The sequence below is a fragment of the Crocodylus porosus genome, unplaced genomic scaffold (assembly GCF_001723895.1).
Source record: "Crocodylus porosus isolate Cpor-Errol unplaced genomic scaffold, CroPor_comp1, whole genome shotgun sequence".
NCBI classification, from domain to species: Eukaryota; Metazoa; Chordata; order Crocodylia; family Crocodylidae; genus Crocodylus; species Crocodylus porosus.
In genome coordinates, this window is record NW_017728931.1 from 5,743,087 (window position 1) to 5,761,946 (window position 18,860).

Here is an 18,860-nt window from a genome sequence, read left to right on the forward strand (position 1 = left end):
GGGCTTGGTCCTTGGACCTGTACTCTTCATCATGTGGGTGTGAAGTCTACTCTGTCCAAGTTCGTGGATGATACTAAATTGTAGGGTGAAGTGAACACACTGGAGGGTAGGGACTGATTACAGGCAGACCTGGACAGGTTGGAAAAGTGGGCAGAACACAACAGGATGCAGTACAACAAGGACAAGTGCAGAGTGCTGCACATAGAGCATAAAAATATCCAGCACACCTACTGGCTGGGAAATGACCCTCTCAGCAGCACAAAAGCAGAAAGGGATCTCAGAGTTACAGTGGACTCCAAGATGAACATGAGTCGTCAGTGTGACAAAATCATCAGAAAAGCAAACTATACATTATCATGCATCAGGAGATGCATGACAAATAGATCCAAGGAGGTGATACTTCCCCTCTATGTGACAGACTGCAGTTGGAGTACTGTGTCCAGAGGAGGGTCACTTGCAGGCCAAGTCCTATGAGGAGAAACTAAAAGACCTGGATCTCTTAAGCCTCCACAAGAGAAGGCTCAGAGGTGATCTTGTGGCTGCCTACAAATTAAGGGGGCACAGCAAGGAATCAGTGATGCTGTGTTCACCAGGGCACCTCCTGGGGTAGGTAACAAGGAACAATGGTCACAAAGTGACAGAGAGCAGACAACAGGAAGAACTTCATGGTAAGAGTGGCCAAAATTTGGAATGGACTTCCAAGGGAGGTGGTGCTCTCCCCTACCTTGGGGGTCTTTAAGAGAAGGCCAGATAGGCATTTGGCTGGGGTCATCTGACCCCAGCACTTTCCTGCCCAGGCAGGGTGTCAGACTCGATCTGTTGAGGTCCTTTCTGACCTTAGCATCTATGAATCTATGATGCTGGTAAAAGCACAGGTGAATGATTCTCCAATGTTATAAGCTGTGTTATTTGGCCTAATGATGATGTAGTCTGTATTAATGAGGGGGCACAGCTAGCATCTGGATCCAGTGCAAGGCCAGATGGCACAATGAAAATAGGAGCTCAGCAGCCTGTTGCTTGAAAGACACTGTTTGAGTTTAGGGGATGTTTGAAAGACAGGACAGGTTTGTCCACCATGGCTATCTTGAGATAGCTATCATTTTCCAGAAGGGGCTATGGTGGTCATTAATGATGTGTCCAATGCATTGAAGAGGAAACACAGAGGAATTCTTGATTCAACCCAAGAGAAAGGGTTCTACCAATGACACCAGGTCTCGTCTTACCTGAAAGTTTCTCTTCAGAATAAAATAATTTAGGATATAATTTCTTTACATAGCACAAAATATTTGATTATGATCTGATAATATATTTGTGCCATTGTAGAAAAAACTCTGTTCAAAGAATGTATCTGACAGATGAATGTTTGGTTTTAACCAAAGGAAAAAAATCAGAACTCTGGTGAGCAGCTTTTATTTCCTACAGAGTCCACAAACCTTGGAAAACGATGTAGACCCAAAGAAATAACACTGTAAACAGTAACACAGATGAGAAAGGAATTATTTTATGCATTGGTATTATCTTCATTTTTTACATCTTTAATGCCCTGAGACAAATAGCTCAAGTGTAAGTAACATCCAAGAATGGGTGCAGACAAATGTCCTGATGTCTGAGCCAGATGATGTCAAGATAGCATGGTTTACTCTCTCTCAAAAGTCTGCTGTTGAACAGGGAACCAACTCATGGATATATGCAACTGAGTAGACTAATTATAGGTCATGAAAAGACAAAGTAATGCCAATGACATTTTATGACAGTAATTTGATATACTGTCTATCTGAAGAATAACATTACACATCAACTTTTTCAAGGAATACGGATTCTCAATCTCAATAAAAAAATTCCATATTTAAAAATTAAGTGTTTTCCCACTGGTCGTCATTTCTACTTGAATATTCAAGTACATTAAAAAAATGAAACCATTTTCATGGGGTCCTAATACCTGAAAATGATTTGTCTGCTACAGCCAAACAGACAATGAAAATCCAAGGTCTTTGCTGATACTGAAGAAAAGTAAATTCTGGGACTAAAACACTTGAAAAGTAGTACCGGTGGTCCCCACCTTATTGGAACAAAGATCTCTGATAACATGACAGCACTGTCTCAGAAGTGGTGACAAAAGTCTCACTTACTAAATTTTAAATATTGATGCTCTGTGGAAGTTTTGGGGATGTCAATTTTTTAAAAAAAAAAATTACATTCATGTAAGAAGCCTGTAACCTCACTGACTCAGCATCAACAAATGATAAAGGAGTAGATTCTGGGAAAGCTTTTTAAGGTCTGTCATCGGAAACAACATACTGTCAGCAGCATTTGGAACCCTGATGTTTCCAGGTAGTAATAACCTTTGATGATTTCAAAGTTGGAACATCAATAGTAGGATTAGAAATTAGTCATTTTCCGAGTCACTAAGTAGTACGATTCTGAATGTAGCTCAATAGATAAGAGAGCTATCTCAGCCTGAACCTAAGAATGGATTTCCAAGGTTTCTGTGTTGAGGATGTCTTGAGACTTGGGTACCTCAGTTGGCAACAGTTGGCCAAACTGAAGGGCTTTGAAACCAAAAAGGTCCACTTGAATAATCTTCAAAACCCCAGCCTTTAAATATGTGAATTCTATTGATTTAATCAGGGGAACACCTATCAAAGGAATGCCTACATCTTAGACAACTTTTCTTACTATTGTGGGAAGTGAACACTTTAAGTGCTCACATGAGACTAAGCATCTGAAAACAAGAGAAGCCTGCAACAGGTGATCAGATTTATGAGTGCTGAACTGGTAGATCCTGGAGGAACAGGGGACTATGGTGTCACCTATGAAAATAAACAATCCAAGGTGCCAGGTTCTCAAAACCAGCCAGGAACAGTCCAGATGGATCTGAGGGACTTCAAGCCACTTAGAAAATGTCACAGTATATGACTCTCCAGAACATGAGAATTTAGGTAAGTACCTTTAAAATCTAACCCTAAATCAAAATGCATTTTCAAAGCTGAATATTTACAATAGATCTCACTCAGCTCCACTCATGACTGGTTTCATACAATACATCACATGCAAAGTTATTCTGTAGCAGTATTACTCCTTAAATAGTTAAACAATTCACAGCAGTTGTCAAATATTTTTAATTTATACTATTTAAGAAATGGCATGGACCTTCATCCTGGTTATGCAGCACTGCTCTGTGACCACGTAATTTTAGCTCTGATGATACAGCACGAAATGTAATGAGTTTCCTAGCTGTATGCAAGAAGAATAGTGCTATTGGCAGAGCTCAGCATTTAATTACCAGGAGTGAGATTCCAAGTTTAAAATGCTTTTTAACCATTAGAATGACCTCTTCCCATTTAACATGTGCCTGAAAAGGACTCATATAGTTATCAAAGCAAACAAACTACCTTACCTTTTTGAATTCCTTTCATTCCCTGCTTTTTCACTGGTTCTTTAGGAAATGGAGCTCCTAAATCAGTATTTGAGGTTTCTTTAGCTTGTCTGTATTGTTTCAACTGATCAGCAAAATCTTCCAACTTTTCTTCCTCATTATAGCTACCAAAATTTTCATCGCTGTAGTTGCCATATTCATCATACTCCTTACTTTTTAATTTTTTACTATGTTGTGTCTTTTGTGAAGGCATGTAATTTCCTGATAAATGCCCATGCTGCAGGAAAGAGTGTCCATTAAATGCAAATTACATATAGACATACACACACACAACCCTCACACACTTTAGAAAACAATTACTTTTAAATTATCACTTCCGCTTCAAGTGCTTAACTAGTTCAAAGTTGTTTCCTTGATTTGCATAAACAAGTATCATTGTTGAAAAGTTCAGTTTGTTTATTCACAATTAGATGTCCTGTATTCAAGATTTCTAATGATGTCACAGTGCAACAAAAGAGAACAGAAAACTCTCCAAAACATTGGCCTTCAAAGCTTTAGTATTCTAGAACTATACATACTGGATGCATTTACAGAAGATGCTTTATTGTGCAGTACAGCTAATTACTAAGCAGTAAGCCTCTGCATCTACATGTACAGATGCTTACTGCGCAGTAATTGGCTCTAATCATGAGTAAATTTGCTACCTGCAAATGCAAGTAGCATATTTACTTGAGATTAATAACTGCACAGTAGCACTCATGTAATCCCCTGGCTGGGAGCAAATGGGATCACAGGGCCTGGGCTGGGAGATCTTTATATCTCAGCGCCAGCTCCATGGTTGCAGGGTCAGTGCTGGGAAAGCGGATTGATGCAGGGGGTTGGAATTTGTACCTCCCCTGCAGCTCTTTCTAAGTCCCCTAACCCTGATCAGGAGTTCCCTGATGCTGTGGCAGGGGGATATTGTCCCAGCACCAGCAACAGCCAGGCCCTGCCAGAAGACAGCTGTCTCCTGGCCCGGTGCTCCCTGCCAGCACTTGGGCTAGCACCCAGGGGGAGCCTAGAGCTCCCTCTAGCTCCTGCATGGGCCCAGTGTAGGGCCAGCAGGGGCTCCTAAGAGACTGCTCGTGTAGCTGCATGTCCGGGAGTGTTTACTCATGAGTAAAGTGCTCCCAGATCAAATGCATGTGTAGACACATTGACTAAATACAGTTTTGGACCCATAACAAAATTCTTTTTAAAAAATGAAGAAAAGGTGGCATGATGTCAGTTAAAAACCTCTTTGTTTCTGTAAAGTGGATGCATTCAAAAAGGGTCAGACTCCATTACATCTATTAGGCACATAAGTGGGCTTGGTGGCCTCAGTGTAACTCTATTCCACATTGCTCAGGTCCCTGAAAACTGTTAATAAAAATGTGTGTATTTTATTTATGAATAAAATTCATCAGAATATCAACCCCCTGCATTTCAGGAACAAGCTGAACATTGCCTCCAGTAGTTATGGGTATGGTTTCTCTCAGAGGTAGGATATGTGTTTTTGTACACTGCTGTTTGAAGCATCCAATACTAATCTGTCAGAGACTGAAAAATGCCTTAACTGGACATTGGTTTAAACTGCTGTATCAACTCCTGTGTTTTTACTGCACTGTAGGGGGAAATGTTATTCCATTAAAAATAAATAAAAAAAATGGAAATATTTCTATTGAGACTGAAGTTCTAGAAAAAAATTCCATATAACAAAAGAATTCCTGAAATTAATCAACTTCCACTTACATTAGCTTATATAACCTAAAATTTATTTGTCAAGATATATTTTATAATGACAAATATAAAAGCATAGTGCTTGTTAACAGCTACACCAAAAGGTTTTTTTTAAAAAAAGGTTTTGCTCTATTGTAGAAAAAACAATACATTTTTAAAAATGAATTAAAAGGAAACATATGCAAATATGTTTTAGTTACCAAAGTAATAGAAATGAGGATGAAAACTTGAGTGGATCTGTAGTTACAAACATGTAAATAATATGTAAGAAATCCATTCTTTGTTACTGACATTTTCATTTCCTAGTATGTAAGCCTGCAGCTGGCAACCTTTTCAAGCTGCAGGATAGAATATCCCAGCTCCAGTTTGATGCAAGTCGGGTGGCTTCTGTGGTGTGTCAGCAGGCTCTGCCTATGCCCATGTTGCCACCATTTTTCCCAACTCCCTCCTACTCAGCTGGAAGCTGCATCCACGCTGTTGGTGCTTCCACAGTGGTGGCTTCTTCAAGGTCACTGTACTTCGGTCAATACCTACCTTATTAACTAGAGTGATAATGTTCTTCCCAGAATTTAAAAATAATTCTTCCATGGACTGGGAAAAGCAGATATGAAATGTATTTTTGATTCTGATGAGTACTTTCCTACCTGACTGAAAAAAGGAGAGAATATTCCCCATTTGCCTGTACTAGTGGAATTCCTGCCATCAAATGTTAAACTGTAAAGTAAAACTACTCTAGTAACATGGGATATACTTGTTAATAAAATATCACTCAAGAGAAATGCGATCTAAATGCATTTCCAGAGAGAGCTTTCAGGATGGATATTATGATTTGCATGCATTTACAAATATCATATAATAAATGTATTACTTAGAAACTGTAGCTAAATGGAAGAGAGAAAAAAATAGTTTTATATGTTATACCTGAAGGAATGAAGAATCATAATCTCTGTACAGACTGCTCCCCTTCTTATGTGATCTTTCTGTACGTTCAATGTCGGAGTCAAGACTGTAGTCTGAACTGTCATCACTAGAGGGTGAATTATGCTGAAAAACAAAACCCAACATTATTACCATAGTATTCTTATACAAGGGACTCCAGGTTGGCCACTTAAGTACACAGCCCTCAGGCTATGAATAAAAGGCCGTACATTTATCCTAGCATAACGTGAACAGTGCTTTTTCCCCTTTGTTGTTTCTAGCACAGTTAATGGAGCCCAATTAGTTACAAAGTAACTCGCGGCAAAATTACACTTGCAGTTTACATTTAATTAACTGGAGTATAATTTAGAATTAGATTACAAGGCTAAAAGATACTATTTATTTAAGTGGTCAATGCATTTCACTAGTGTGCAGGTAAGCAACAGGCAACTCACTGGAACCAGTATTGTGTTGAAAGCTAAGCAAATTATGCACTTATTTGGTAAGTAAAATTGAAATATATTGCACATACGCTAGTTAGCATATAAAATATAGGAAAGACTGGCCAACCATATCCATTAAAATTATCAATTGATTTTGTTCTTCCTCTCTGTTCCCAGAGGACCCAGAATGATATCTTGCTGTGCCAATCTCCTTCCTGGTTCTGACAGAAAGTGAGAGGTAAACATTCACAGCTACAATGGTACAATACTTGAGTTTCTCCCAACACTTTTTTTTAGGAGGCTGGAGTGCTACACTCTAATGAGGCTGCCAAATAGGCTGCAACAGCAGATCCACTTCGCAAGGTGGGAAGGTGTGCCAAAGAATGGATTCTCAGAACTCTTGCCATCTGAGCAGCATATACTTTTCCTGGCTTCATTTTTCAGTGAAGGATGAATCCTTCTCATCAAGAAACCATGTTGTCAAAGCTGCACCTGCCTACTGGAGGAGGACAGTTTAAACAGTGGGAAGAAATGTGGACCCTGTACAAATTTTAGTTGCAGATCAGGCTGTGGGGCTTGTAGAGGCATCCCTTGTTCTCCCTGGGTCTTCCAAAGCACAGGGGGCAAGTCTTTGTCCATGGGAAGAGTAGAGCAGAGTCTGAACTTGCCCATTTACAACCCCACCTTTTCTAGGATTGCAGCTGTTGCCCTGAAGTGGGTCTCCTGGAATCCAAAGGGAATACCCTGGAGTTACCTGGGTAACTCCTCAATCTCCTATCCTAGACTAACTGAACTCATCATGGGGAAAAAGGGTTGGAGGCACTACTTATAGGGCTTCCTACACTGCAAGGGATTTCTGAAGGGAGACAGTGCCCTATTCTCTCATTTTGGGTGTAGGCTGAACCTCCACTTCAAGCAAAAGTGTCTAATATGAGGACCTTGTTGTCTTCTTAGCCACTCTGGAAGCCTGTTAAGTAAGTGTGTTTGGGAGGGGGTGGGGAGAAACAGCTGCATTTGGGATCAAAGGCCCAGGCTGTCAGTGCCTTGTATATTGCTAGAGCACTGTCACAAAGGCCACAGAGAGAAATGCATTTGTAGCACTACAATTGCCACAGCACTCTGAAGCACTAGAAAAACGTAGTGGTACAAGGTGCAAAACGATGCACAGAGCTCCTTGGCCGAGGGCAGCTCTCTTGAGGACAAGGCTGTCAGTAAGCAGGGACCTAGAACCAGGCTTGTACAATGAGCACAGCAGAAATGCAGCCTGCAGTATGGGAGAGGGGAGGAGGAAGGTGGCTGCACGTGCAGGTTATGTTCTTCTGGGGCTGCACTCAGTGACTGCATCTTGGAACAGTAAGGAAAACAGGGAGCACTGTGAGATGCTGGCAGACGAAGAGAACTTCTGTAGCTTTTATGGTGTGCTGAACAGATGTTACATATTGTGCTACAGAGAAGTTCTTGTTTCATGATGGAACAATGGTGCTTCCACCATTTCTGTAGCACATGGGGGGCATGCTTGTCCTCTCACTTACTGTAGCATTGCATATATAGCACTGTAAGGGTAATGTTTGTCTAATGTCTGTCATAGCTAAAGATTTCTACAGGTCTCCAAGACCTGTTTTCTTTATCACCTAGTAAGGTTCCTGTTGAAGAAGTATCCCTCACTTGGTGTACACCATGGGTGTCGAAGACCCAGCCAAGAGAACTATTTCACTCCGTCTGCAGGGCTCCTAAAGAGGCCTGGAGAAGCAGGGGTGGGGCCTGCTGCTGAATTCCCAGGTATGAAGACCAGCAGCAGGGGATGGGGGAAGCAATGGTGACATTAGCCCAGCATCACTGGTGCTTGTGCTGCAGTATGGATTTAGCTTTGTTAAAACTCTAGAGATGAACATTAGTATGCTATCTTTATCTGATAATTACAGTAAGTTAACTCAAAATTTATATTATTGAAACAATAAACAATTTCTGTTACAAGCAATTCCATCATAAATTCCTCATTATATCTTTTTTTTATTTAAAGTTATGGAAATAACTGCAGTGACTGACCAATGCCTGAGTCTCCTGAAACAAGACCTCAAAATCCAAATAATCTTATCAAAGTATAGCAGGGGCATGTAGGGAGAAAAATCATGCAGATCAAGAAAAAAACTGAGATACAGCCAGCAAGGGATATGAAAGTGAACAACAACAAGATATTATTCTATAAGAGGAAAGTGTAAGTCCTTTACTGAATGGGGAAGAGACTCTAATAATGGATGAGACAAAGAAAACCAAAGTATTTAGTGGGACCCCCTGAAGGGATATGGGACACTGGAGCCATGGGTCAAGTCCAGGATATGCAGTCAATGGACATTATATAGGGGAAGCTCAAGTCCAATTTCCCAGCAATCCCCAGCTGCTATTGTCAGCTCTCAGACATTCCTCTCAGTATAGAGGGTGTTACTGCTCAGCTGCTAACACTCCTAACTCATTAGAATATTTGTCAGATATTGTTCTGGCATACTGCCAAAAATTCATGGAAAAGCACAAGCAACATGAAGGAGAGAGTTTCTGAACAAGTTACAACTCAGCTAATTCTTAACAGGAACTAATCTACTAATAACATAATGAATACATGACATCTGCATTTTTTTCTAGTGTTCTGATATCTGACTTGATACTGAGCTGATGTATTAATCATACATGAAGGTAGCTCCAGTTAATTTACAAACTAAGGAAACAACAAGTTTATCTGACTAAAGCTCATTTCACTCATAAGTAGTTCATAAGAAGCAGCCGTGGAGAACAGGAGTATACTATTCTTGATTATACGATCTCAGAAGGATATCATTAACTGGGAATACTCTGAGTTTATCTTTTTTTTAGTAAATGTGAAGAGTCAAACTGCATTTCCCCCTAATTATCTCTGTTAATGTTTACTGGTTCAGAAACCTACATTTTTTTATGACTTAAGAATGTGTCTTTCCTGTTCTTTGCAAAATACCCATACAGTCTGGACTACAGGGGGAACCAGCTGTATAAAAAATGAAATCTATGAATTCCCCCCTACTCGAACCAAGAATGCTTTTTTACTTAAGATTTGTAAATTCTCTCATCAGGAGAAAGTTAAGTTCAAGTAGAATCTTTTCAAAATAGAACCAACTTTTAAAACATGATCATGTTACAGTGAAAGCAAAAAAAAATGAAACGGCGTTTATTAAAATTAGCAATTAAGTTTCTGAAACTATCACTTTTAATACACAACAGCCAGAAGAATTACTGATCTATTATTTCTTTGCCATCAATAAATTACTTGCAATAGAAATTAGTGGTGTTGCGTTCTCAAAAGTGAAATCTGCCCAACATGTTTAAGCAAAATACCTTGGTTAGTTAGGTCCTCCAGAAAAACTTTGTTCATTCATACAATATCAAATTTTTTTTTTTTATCATTCACATAGCATCCAAAGAAGTTTCTCAACATTATTAGTGACAGAACATATGTTCCTGGAGGAAAAAAGTCAAACTTAAAGTTGCAGTCAGTAGCTCTGAGATTGTTTGCATTTCCTAACCTTATGTTTATCCCGTCTCCTCCTCTTTGATTTTTTCTTTTCCTTTTCTTTTTTGCGTTTCTTCCGTGATTTCCTATGTGTTTTTTCATTTTTCTGTTTATCCTCCCCTTTTGTATCTTGTTCTTCCTGAACTTCTTCAAATCCTGCATCATCAATTTCACCATCTTCTAGTTCACCATCTTCTCTGTAGGGGAAGCACATGTTTTACATTAAACACTAATTTCTAAAATTAAAGGTATAACACATCTTAAATGCTTGACAAAAGAAAGTAAATTATTATTAAGTATCTTTCCAACAATCAATCTCTAATCAACAAAACAACGTTCAACCAAAAAGTTGCTGGAGTTTTCTTCCACGGTTTAAGAAACAGTGGCATGCAGGTTATCAGTTAGTCTTAACTTAGTAATTCAAAATCCTGAAGTAGTTCAGAAACAGTAAAAAACACTATAGTAAATTAAAAACCAGTCACAAATAACATCCTCTCTATGCTGCAAATACGGCTATATCAGACATACAGAAATAGGTCTTCTCACACCTGATTATAAATACATTTACACTTTCTAGTTAGTGTTCATTGGCATGTTAGCTGTTTCATAGCCAGTATAAAGCACCGGTCAAACCATTTACAGAAAAGCTTTAGTCAAAACAAGACTTTCAGCTGGATGAGAAACAGAATTAAAATTTAATTTTAATTATAAGCTAGAACTGCTTTTATAATTGCATTAAAGATTGGTGAAGTACCATGTGGTCCCCTAATACTGGTGCACATGTTGTGTAGATATGACCTGGTCTTAGAAAGCTAAGTAACTGGTGAGTGTGTACAGTAAGCATATAGAAGCGATACCTATCCTTCTGAGTATCAATGGAAAGCAATTCACATTCTAATAATACATTTGCTTCATTTTAGGAACAATTATCACAGAACTGAGATTGCTATTATTATATAACCAAGCTTGAAGACAAAGAAAACTGTTGTTTCAAGCAACAAGGAATATAGGAACTTGCCCCGTATCTTAAAGTAAAATCTGAAAATAACTTAGTTTTTAACAGTGCTAAAAGTCAACCAAAGGGGTACTGATTTTACAAATCAGATCCCAATAACTATATCCAGGTGAAAAAAACAGAGCATTGTGATCATCAAAACAAACCTAAACTTTAAAATTAATATGTTAGCAACTCAGCAATTCCACCTAATGCAAATTTAATCTGCCCCTGCATTTCTATGATCATATATAAAAAAAAAATTTCAAAAGATGTGGTAGAGATTGACAGAAATAGACAGTGAAGTTACAGTATGTGTAAGCTTAGAGGCTTTACTGAAGTAGGAAACTAGATCTGAAATATTACATCCAACTTTGACTGAACATCAGAATAGACCAGTTGCTATTGCTATAAATAAGGGTATGTTTTTGCTTCAGAGTTGTGGAAAAACCTACTGCTTTATACATCCAGAACCATCCTTCTTCCCCCCTCTTTTTTTGGTCCTTTTAAAGAAGGTTTCATGAAGGGTTTTCCTCTCCATTTTTGAACTTGTGTCAGTCTTCAATATTTACAAAAATGTAACATATTGATTAGCTTGTGGTAAAAGAAACATTAATCTAATTACAATCTGTAGTGGAAACTGAATCTTCTGAAATAAATTAAAAGAAGTAATGGAAAATGATAGGATTTTACCTACTAAATTGTGGTGCAGGGTTTGGGAAGGAAGTAAAAATTAGAACCCTGGCAAATGTTACATTTATCAAACAATTAATGTGCCTTCTGTTCAACTGCTTTATCATGCACAGGGACCAGCAAGTTTAAAGAAGAGTTTAAAGTGCCTTTTAAAGGTCCCAGTGTAGGGAGCTCAGGATTGGGGAAGTCTCTGATCCTGAGCTCCCCAAGCACCTTTTGAAGTTCTGAGCACACAAGGAACCCAGGACCAGGGAGCTCTTCACACATTGGTACGTTTACAAGGTGCAAGTGCAGCTGCATTACAGGTGCAGGTTCCCTAAGCCCTGACAGACATGTGATGGGATCTAAGGAATTTCATCCAGACTCCACTAATGGCATGTCCTGCCATGCCAGATCTTGAATGCTATTTCTGGGATCTGGAATACAATTCGCCAGATCCCTTTGTGCAATTAAATTAACGTTTACCAGCGGCTTGAGAAAACTTCTTAAAATCCTAGGGGTTGCTGAGTTAAGTTAGAGATGATTTCAGAGAGGATATGATCGGGTGGCCTGCTGGCAGGTGCTCACCAAGTGAATGGATCCAGCCCATGGCTGGCAGTCACACGGTGCTGGGTGGCTGGAGCTGCTTCTTGTGTGCCAGGTGCTCACTCGCGCTCTCTCTCTCTCTGGGCCAGGGCTGCCACCAGTGTGGATGTAGAAGCATGAACCTGCCCACTGCTGTAGCATGCTTTTTCCCAGAAGACAGTCTACCTATCTGCAGCTTTAGTTGTCTGTCTGCACCGCGCCCCCCCAAGTCAGAACCCAGCAGCTGCTGGCTGTGTCCAAAGCTACCCAAATGCAGCTGGCAACTTTTGGGGGGGGGGGCGGTGCTACAGCTGCAGGCAGGGTCAGGCTTCTGCACTGGTAGCGGCCCTGGGAGGGAGGGTGTGACAGTGAGGAGGAAGAGAGGGAGAGGTGTGCCTCTCTAGTCCAAATAACTGCCCACCCCGATATAGGAGATTAGCTGGTGCAGCTTGTATTTAGGCTTTTACAATATTGAATGCAGTAGGTAGCTGTTTCATAGTCTAACTGTAATAGGTACGAAAGCTGCCTATTAATACTGTAAATAAACTGATACTAAATCTTTAGCACATGAATTTGTACATAAATTCACCATACCTATTTTGGAGTGGCAGGAAATGATTTACATAGACAGAAATAAAGAAATAGATCTACTAAAGTAAAATGTTAACACTTGCAGGAGTTTTACAGTAGAAAATGGAAAAGGCTTGTACTCATTTAATTTTCTGCATTGTTTGAGATGCTCTAGGATTAAATGGAGTGACTAAATTGAGCATCAGTGAACTTAAACAATCCTATAGGTAAGTCATTTTTATACCACTTGCCACTGAAATGATCACAGTTTTAATTTAAATCCCATTCTAGGCATTACAGATATTCCTTAGCATCAAATTTATTCAGTCTCTGCTCCCCTTCACCAACAAAAATGACAAAGATCAAACAGTAAGGGAGCTGCTCACTATTCACCAGATATATGGCACTATAAGTTAAGATTCAAAAGAGCTGGACACTCCTAAAACGTTACTGATTTCAACATTCTTCCCTGTTCTTAAGAGTTACTCTGCTTGTCCTGTTTTTCTTATCTATTACAATGTAAGAAATAAGGAAGGAAACAAAACACGACGGGGAGGACTATTTTCAGACCAAGACACTCTTATGCACTGGAGCATTACCACGCTATCTTACTGCACAACAGACAGGGATAATTTTACATAAGCAGTTAGATGTTCTACAAAAGTCTACGACTTAATTTGAGGAAGAACTTGAGTCTTGTTAGGAAAACTAACAACCTTGGACTTCCATGAGGACAGTCCATGAAACACAGCTAGCCATGTATATAATCTGATAGTAACAACACCACCAGATTCACCAGATGTTTAATGAAAAATTCTCAAATGGAAAAACCCAGAAAGCACTGCGGAACAAGTGTAAAGTCTGAAACTCAGCTTTAAAGTGTTCATTTAAAATCACCCTCAGATGTATAGAACCCACGGTCCTTTTGTGCTAGAGAATATTTACGCATAGATACCAATACCAGAGAGACCACTTTGGCCTCAATACCAGTCTCAAGTAAAACTGAAAATAAAGATATAACCCTTAGAGCAGCTGAAGCAGGTAACATCTACTACGGCAATAAAAATGAAACATTAGTTTCCTTACCTGTAATACTTATTTCTCATAACGCATGGCACCCAGCAATCCTGACACTATTCATAGGTTAAGCACGGTCATTTCTTTACAATGAAGAAACTTTCTTCTGCCCATTTGATTTTAAGTACTTTTCCTGCTACTATTGGCATACTCCCCCCTTCCTCCCTCGCAATTCCAGGACACTACTTCAAGATCTGAAAATTCTGCAAGCTAAATAGAAAACATTACTATCTCTTTGTAGACACTGGCATAATTTAAAATGTGCAAAATCTGCAATATATTTAGCAAAAATATTGCTTCTTTGGGAAGGTCTCAAGACTAATGGATGTCATTCATCATAAAAACTGGAAATTATAAGCATAGAAAGAGTCTGTATCCTACATATGGGTATCCACTGGTCTGGACACTGTTCACAGAAAACAGCAAGCAGGAAGTACCAGTTTTTACGAGGGAGAATATACAAGACTATATAAATATCCATATGAAAATGGAAAAATTACATTTATTTTTAGAATTCTTAATATTATGTTCTTGCTTAATGGTTATTCTTGCAGTCCCAAAGCTTGAGGAATGAGTATCAGTTACATACAGTGAAGAGATTCCATATCTCAAGTGCAAGTCTCAGCGGACTATAAAATTCAGATGAAGACTTTCAGGATCATCCAGCACAGCATATTTTAGTACCTGCACAAGGGGTCATATTGGATATCTGACATACCTGGTTTGACACAATTTATTAAGAAATTATGTATAAGAGACTTCAATCCTATTTTGAGACCCCTTTTTCAGAAATAAAAGCATCACCCTTTGGTCTACTTCAGATATTTTATAAAATACATTTAGCATTTAAAGTGTGATGATAGATGCATTTACAAAGATTTTTAAGCTAGGGAAAATAAAGATGAACAGTAATAGTGTTTATATCAAACACTACCATTTTGGTAAGCATCTAAAAATCTGTATCTTTCATATAGAATTGAAGTTTGGTTCGTTAATTGACAGCTGTTTGATTTGCTAAGTCTCCTGACTGAAAATAGTTAAAAGGAAACAAAAAGAAATAAACAGGAAGACTGATCTTCCTCAGAGAATGCCTCTGACAAACCTCTTCTGAAACAGATTTAGGCTCAGGTATTTAGTACTAAATCATTTTGTATAGTTTGCCTAAGGATAGCTTTTTAATTTCAAAAGAAACTCTGAACAAATCAAATTTTGAATATGACAGTCTGAGGCTAACTGAGAAGATAAAGGGAGGGGGCCAATGAACAGAGAAACCAGTAACTTCCAGGCACAAGAAACGATAATCATTATAAGCTTCTGGAATTTATCATGAAGCCAGTACACTACTTACATGACTACTGTCATGCTCAGTCTAAACTTACCAAATAAGACAAAAGAGAAGTCAATATGAGTTTATCTGTGCACTGAAGGGAAAAGGTGTCCATCTTCCATGCCTAAGAATGCAAGTGTCAGAAGAAAAGTACAAGCCAAACAATTCTGGTATTCTTAGTTACAGACCTATTATAAGGAAAGAGAAAATAGCTTAAGGAATATATATATATATGCGAAAAAATATCCAAGTATTACTCCTGCTTGTCTGTGCCAGAATGGAATAACTGATTTAGCTGGCTTTGAGAACTGCCATGACCTATTCATTTAGTACTCTGACAGATGGTCCTTCATCTCTGAATAAAAGGACTGCGAAGACCTTATTGATCAGATTTACACTCTTTGTTCCTTCTAGCACTTTATGTAAGCCTTTTTGGCTTCTGACATGGAATAAAACGGTCGTGGGAATTTTATGAAGGAGGGATCCGATACCACTGCAGACCATACGGAGGCAGTATCAGTCTCAGATAAATTAGAGTTATTCTCTTGAAAAGAAAAACTGAAAAATACTACACAGGATTTTTTTGTACACAGTATCTGAATTCCAAGAACTGTGAAGACTACCTATACAACATATAGGAAAATAAAGTGTTTAAATCTAAATTTTTAAAAATTAGAATAGAAATTCAGTTGAATTGTGTTAAGAAGAGCTCTAAGGTAGATTAGATGAAGTAGCAATACAAAGATCTTTTAAAAATTATGAATCACTATTAGCAGTTATTTGACAACATAAAAAAGTTCTTTTTAAGTACATTTTCAGTTGCAGTTCAATGTAATTGCTAATTTCAGCTGAGCTCCATCAGCTCAGGTAACATTACAGAGGGCAGAAGTATGTTCTTGAGCACTATATTATCTTGAGAACAAGCAAAAGTGAGGGTATTTCTTGAGTTAGTAATGGAATATTTCCCATTCTGAATCATCCCTTTACTACCAATAGAGCCCAAATAAGAACCATCTACTTTCACAGAGACTAGAAACAATGTAAACAAGAAGTACCTGGGTGACACTCTGAGACTGTTTCTTGGTTTTTGGCTTCTATGTCAAGATCCTATCATATACATGTGTCCTGAAATTTCATGAGCATATTACAAAAGAAGAGAAAAATCTCTTTAAATCTTTTTTGTGTTACACTTAGAATGTATCTAATGGAAGCAGTCTAGGATACGAAAATAAAGTTTATCCTAAGCTTTATTTATTTAGTTAGTTTATCCTAAGTTTTAAGGAGTCCTAACTGGACCAAATTACATTATTATTTTATTTATGTTTGGGCTGAAGATGAAACTTGTGTGAAAGACAGAGGTTAGAATAAAACAGCAGAAATTACTTTAAGCTCCATAAGAAACTATGCTATTTTTTGTGACAAGGTTTTTTCAACACTGATTTAAAAGCTTCACAGAGAATGAACTGGCAGATCAGCCAGGCTTAAACCCTGAGAAAGATTTCTCTGATCCTCCAAAATAAACTAGATGCATCAAAAAGAGTATCAATAATGTAACAAAGATAAAGATGGTGCATGTTCCAGGGATCTTAAAATTCATCTTCTTCCTGGTGTACTCTGGACCAAGGTAATTCTGAAGAGATGATGCAAGCCATTTACAATTGTAGCCATCACCCTCTACCCCCCCACCCTCAATCAAACTATTTACCTTATTTGAAAAGTATTATGTATAAACTTTTCTTTCATATTCATTTAGAACGACTGATTCATAATGCTTTAGCCTTAAAATCTTCTGGAACTCATAGCAGGCCAGATAGTAAAGAAAGGAAAATACTGAAGGGATAAAGTACTTGATCCTCGCTGAACCTGAACTAGATCAACCGAAATACAGAAATGTTTATTAGTAACTTTTCATCATTACTTTTCAAAATAAAACAGTAAGGTAGCAAACACACTGTGATGAGATAAACAGTTGATACATTTCCTTCTTTGGTTGTTCTCAAATTTAGAGTAATTTCCCTACAAAATAAGATTGGTTTCAGGCCTTCTGACCTAAGTTTCCCTTAGAATATTTCTGACTCTTCATGTGATTTGGCAGAAACTCCAACGGTAGAACAGACTGCAAGAAGAGACTGTTGATAATCTTCCATGTAGTAATCCAGACAGGAATCTGATACCAAATTCTAAACAGATATTATCACCTCAAAGCTCAAAAGCCCTACAGAGCATGGAAACCACCAACACTTCCTACAGGTATATGCGGATGTCAGCCTGCGGTCACTGATAAGAACAACATTCGCCAAAACAGGCTGAAATTCCAAGACTAAAAGAGCCGAGTGGAAACGCTAGTGAAAGAGAACCTTCCCTCATTCTAAAATGTACTCCATTGCAGATAGGAATACATAGGTAATAATGGTTTTACTGCTGTGCCACATTTAAGGTATTTCTTTCCCCTTGGACTGAATTTTCAGCCACTGAAATTTCTACCAGCAGTGGCTGGCTGGTAGCTTGAGCTCCTACCCCACTTCCTGCTACATAGCAGAGGATTGCTGGCAGACTAAATAAGATAGCTAACTCTTGTTCCTCTGGCATACATGTGAAGAATGGAAGAAGGAAGGAAGGAGGGAAATTTTGGGCTTACCTTTTCCTGTGGATTCCAGCTATTTGGATGGTCTGCTGGCACAGGCAGGCTGGCGGTATGGGCTAGACCGCTCTGCTGCATTGTTCAGGAAGGCCAGTTAAGGTGTGCTAAAAAGGCAGGCAGAGCTAGGTCACTGTGAGACACATTCTGAGGAAGGGAACCAGAAGGAATGAAGATTCAGCACACAGGATCCTCAGGCTTCTCTAAAAGGAAGACCAACAGGTTCTGATTACTGAAAATATGTATTATCTGAAGTGCCAGCAGGCTGCGAGAAAAAACTCTCACAAATGACAGTGGTTTGTGGTTGAGAGCAATAAGTCTTAAGCTGCTCTCAGATGGAGACAGAATAAAGAAATGTTGGAATGTGGTGCTTCACTAATCCAGCAGAGACTTCTGAATCAAAAGGATGGAAAAGGGAGGAAGCCTAAATTTCCTCCACTGAAGTGAAATTGATAGATCTAATCCATGTGTAGTGAGTGTCCAGACCAGTAGATGTTTGTAACAGAAATCTTACTATATAAGCAAAAGACACAGAACTTCTTCTCCTCAAGCATAAGACTGGGGAAAGTGGAAGTTCAGGCTACCATATTTTCTCTGAAATCCCCCACGAGGACAAAGCAACTATCTTTTAGGACAGTAACTCAGCCACCAGTCTTACTACGGAAAATCTATCAAGACTAATGTCTACAGTACCATGTTAGTTCCCTCAGTATCTCAGAAGAAATGAGATATGATCCTACAATTTACAATATTAAACAGAAAGCACTCTATATTGAAATCACCTGTTCCATAATACAAGACTTTCAGTTTTTTTAAACAAAATGATAAAAAAATGTAGTTAGTTACAAGCTGCATGTGCCATTTTAGTTAACTGTGGTTTTGTCTGCCTTTTCTATTGATATTGTACATTCAGAAAAAAAAATCAAATAAAATTAATTTATAAAAGTGTTTTGGCAATCATACTGTA

At 38.5% G+C, this 18,860-nt stretch overlaps 1 protein-coding gene across 1 annotated transcript in view; it reads right to left on the reverse strand.

The window, feature by feature from the left end:
• The window catches only part of ZC3H6 (zinc finger CCCH-type containing 6), a 46,331-nt gene that overhangs the window by 26,346 nt on the left and 1,125 nt on the right, over positions 1-18,860 (reverse strand). Inside the window, exons 2-4 of the mRNA XM_019544091.1 lie at positions 10,044-10,227; positions 6,056-6,178; positions 3,398-3,653 (exon numbers count right to left, since the gene is read on the reverse strand). Of these exons, the coding sequence (XP_019399636.1) occupies positions 3,398-3,653; positions 6,056-6,178; positions 10,044-10,227 (563 nt within the window). The remainder of the gene's footprint in view (positions 1-3,397; positions 3,654-6,055; positions 6,179-10,043; positions 10,228-18,860) is intronic.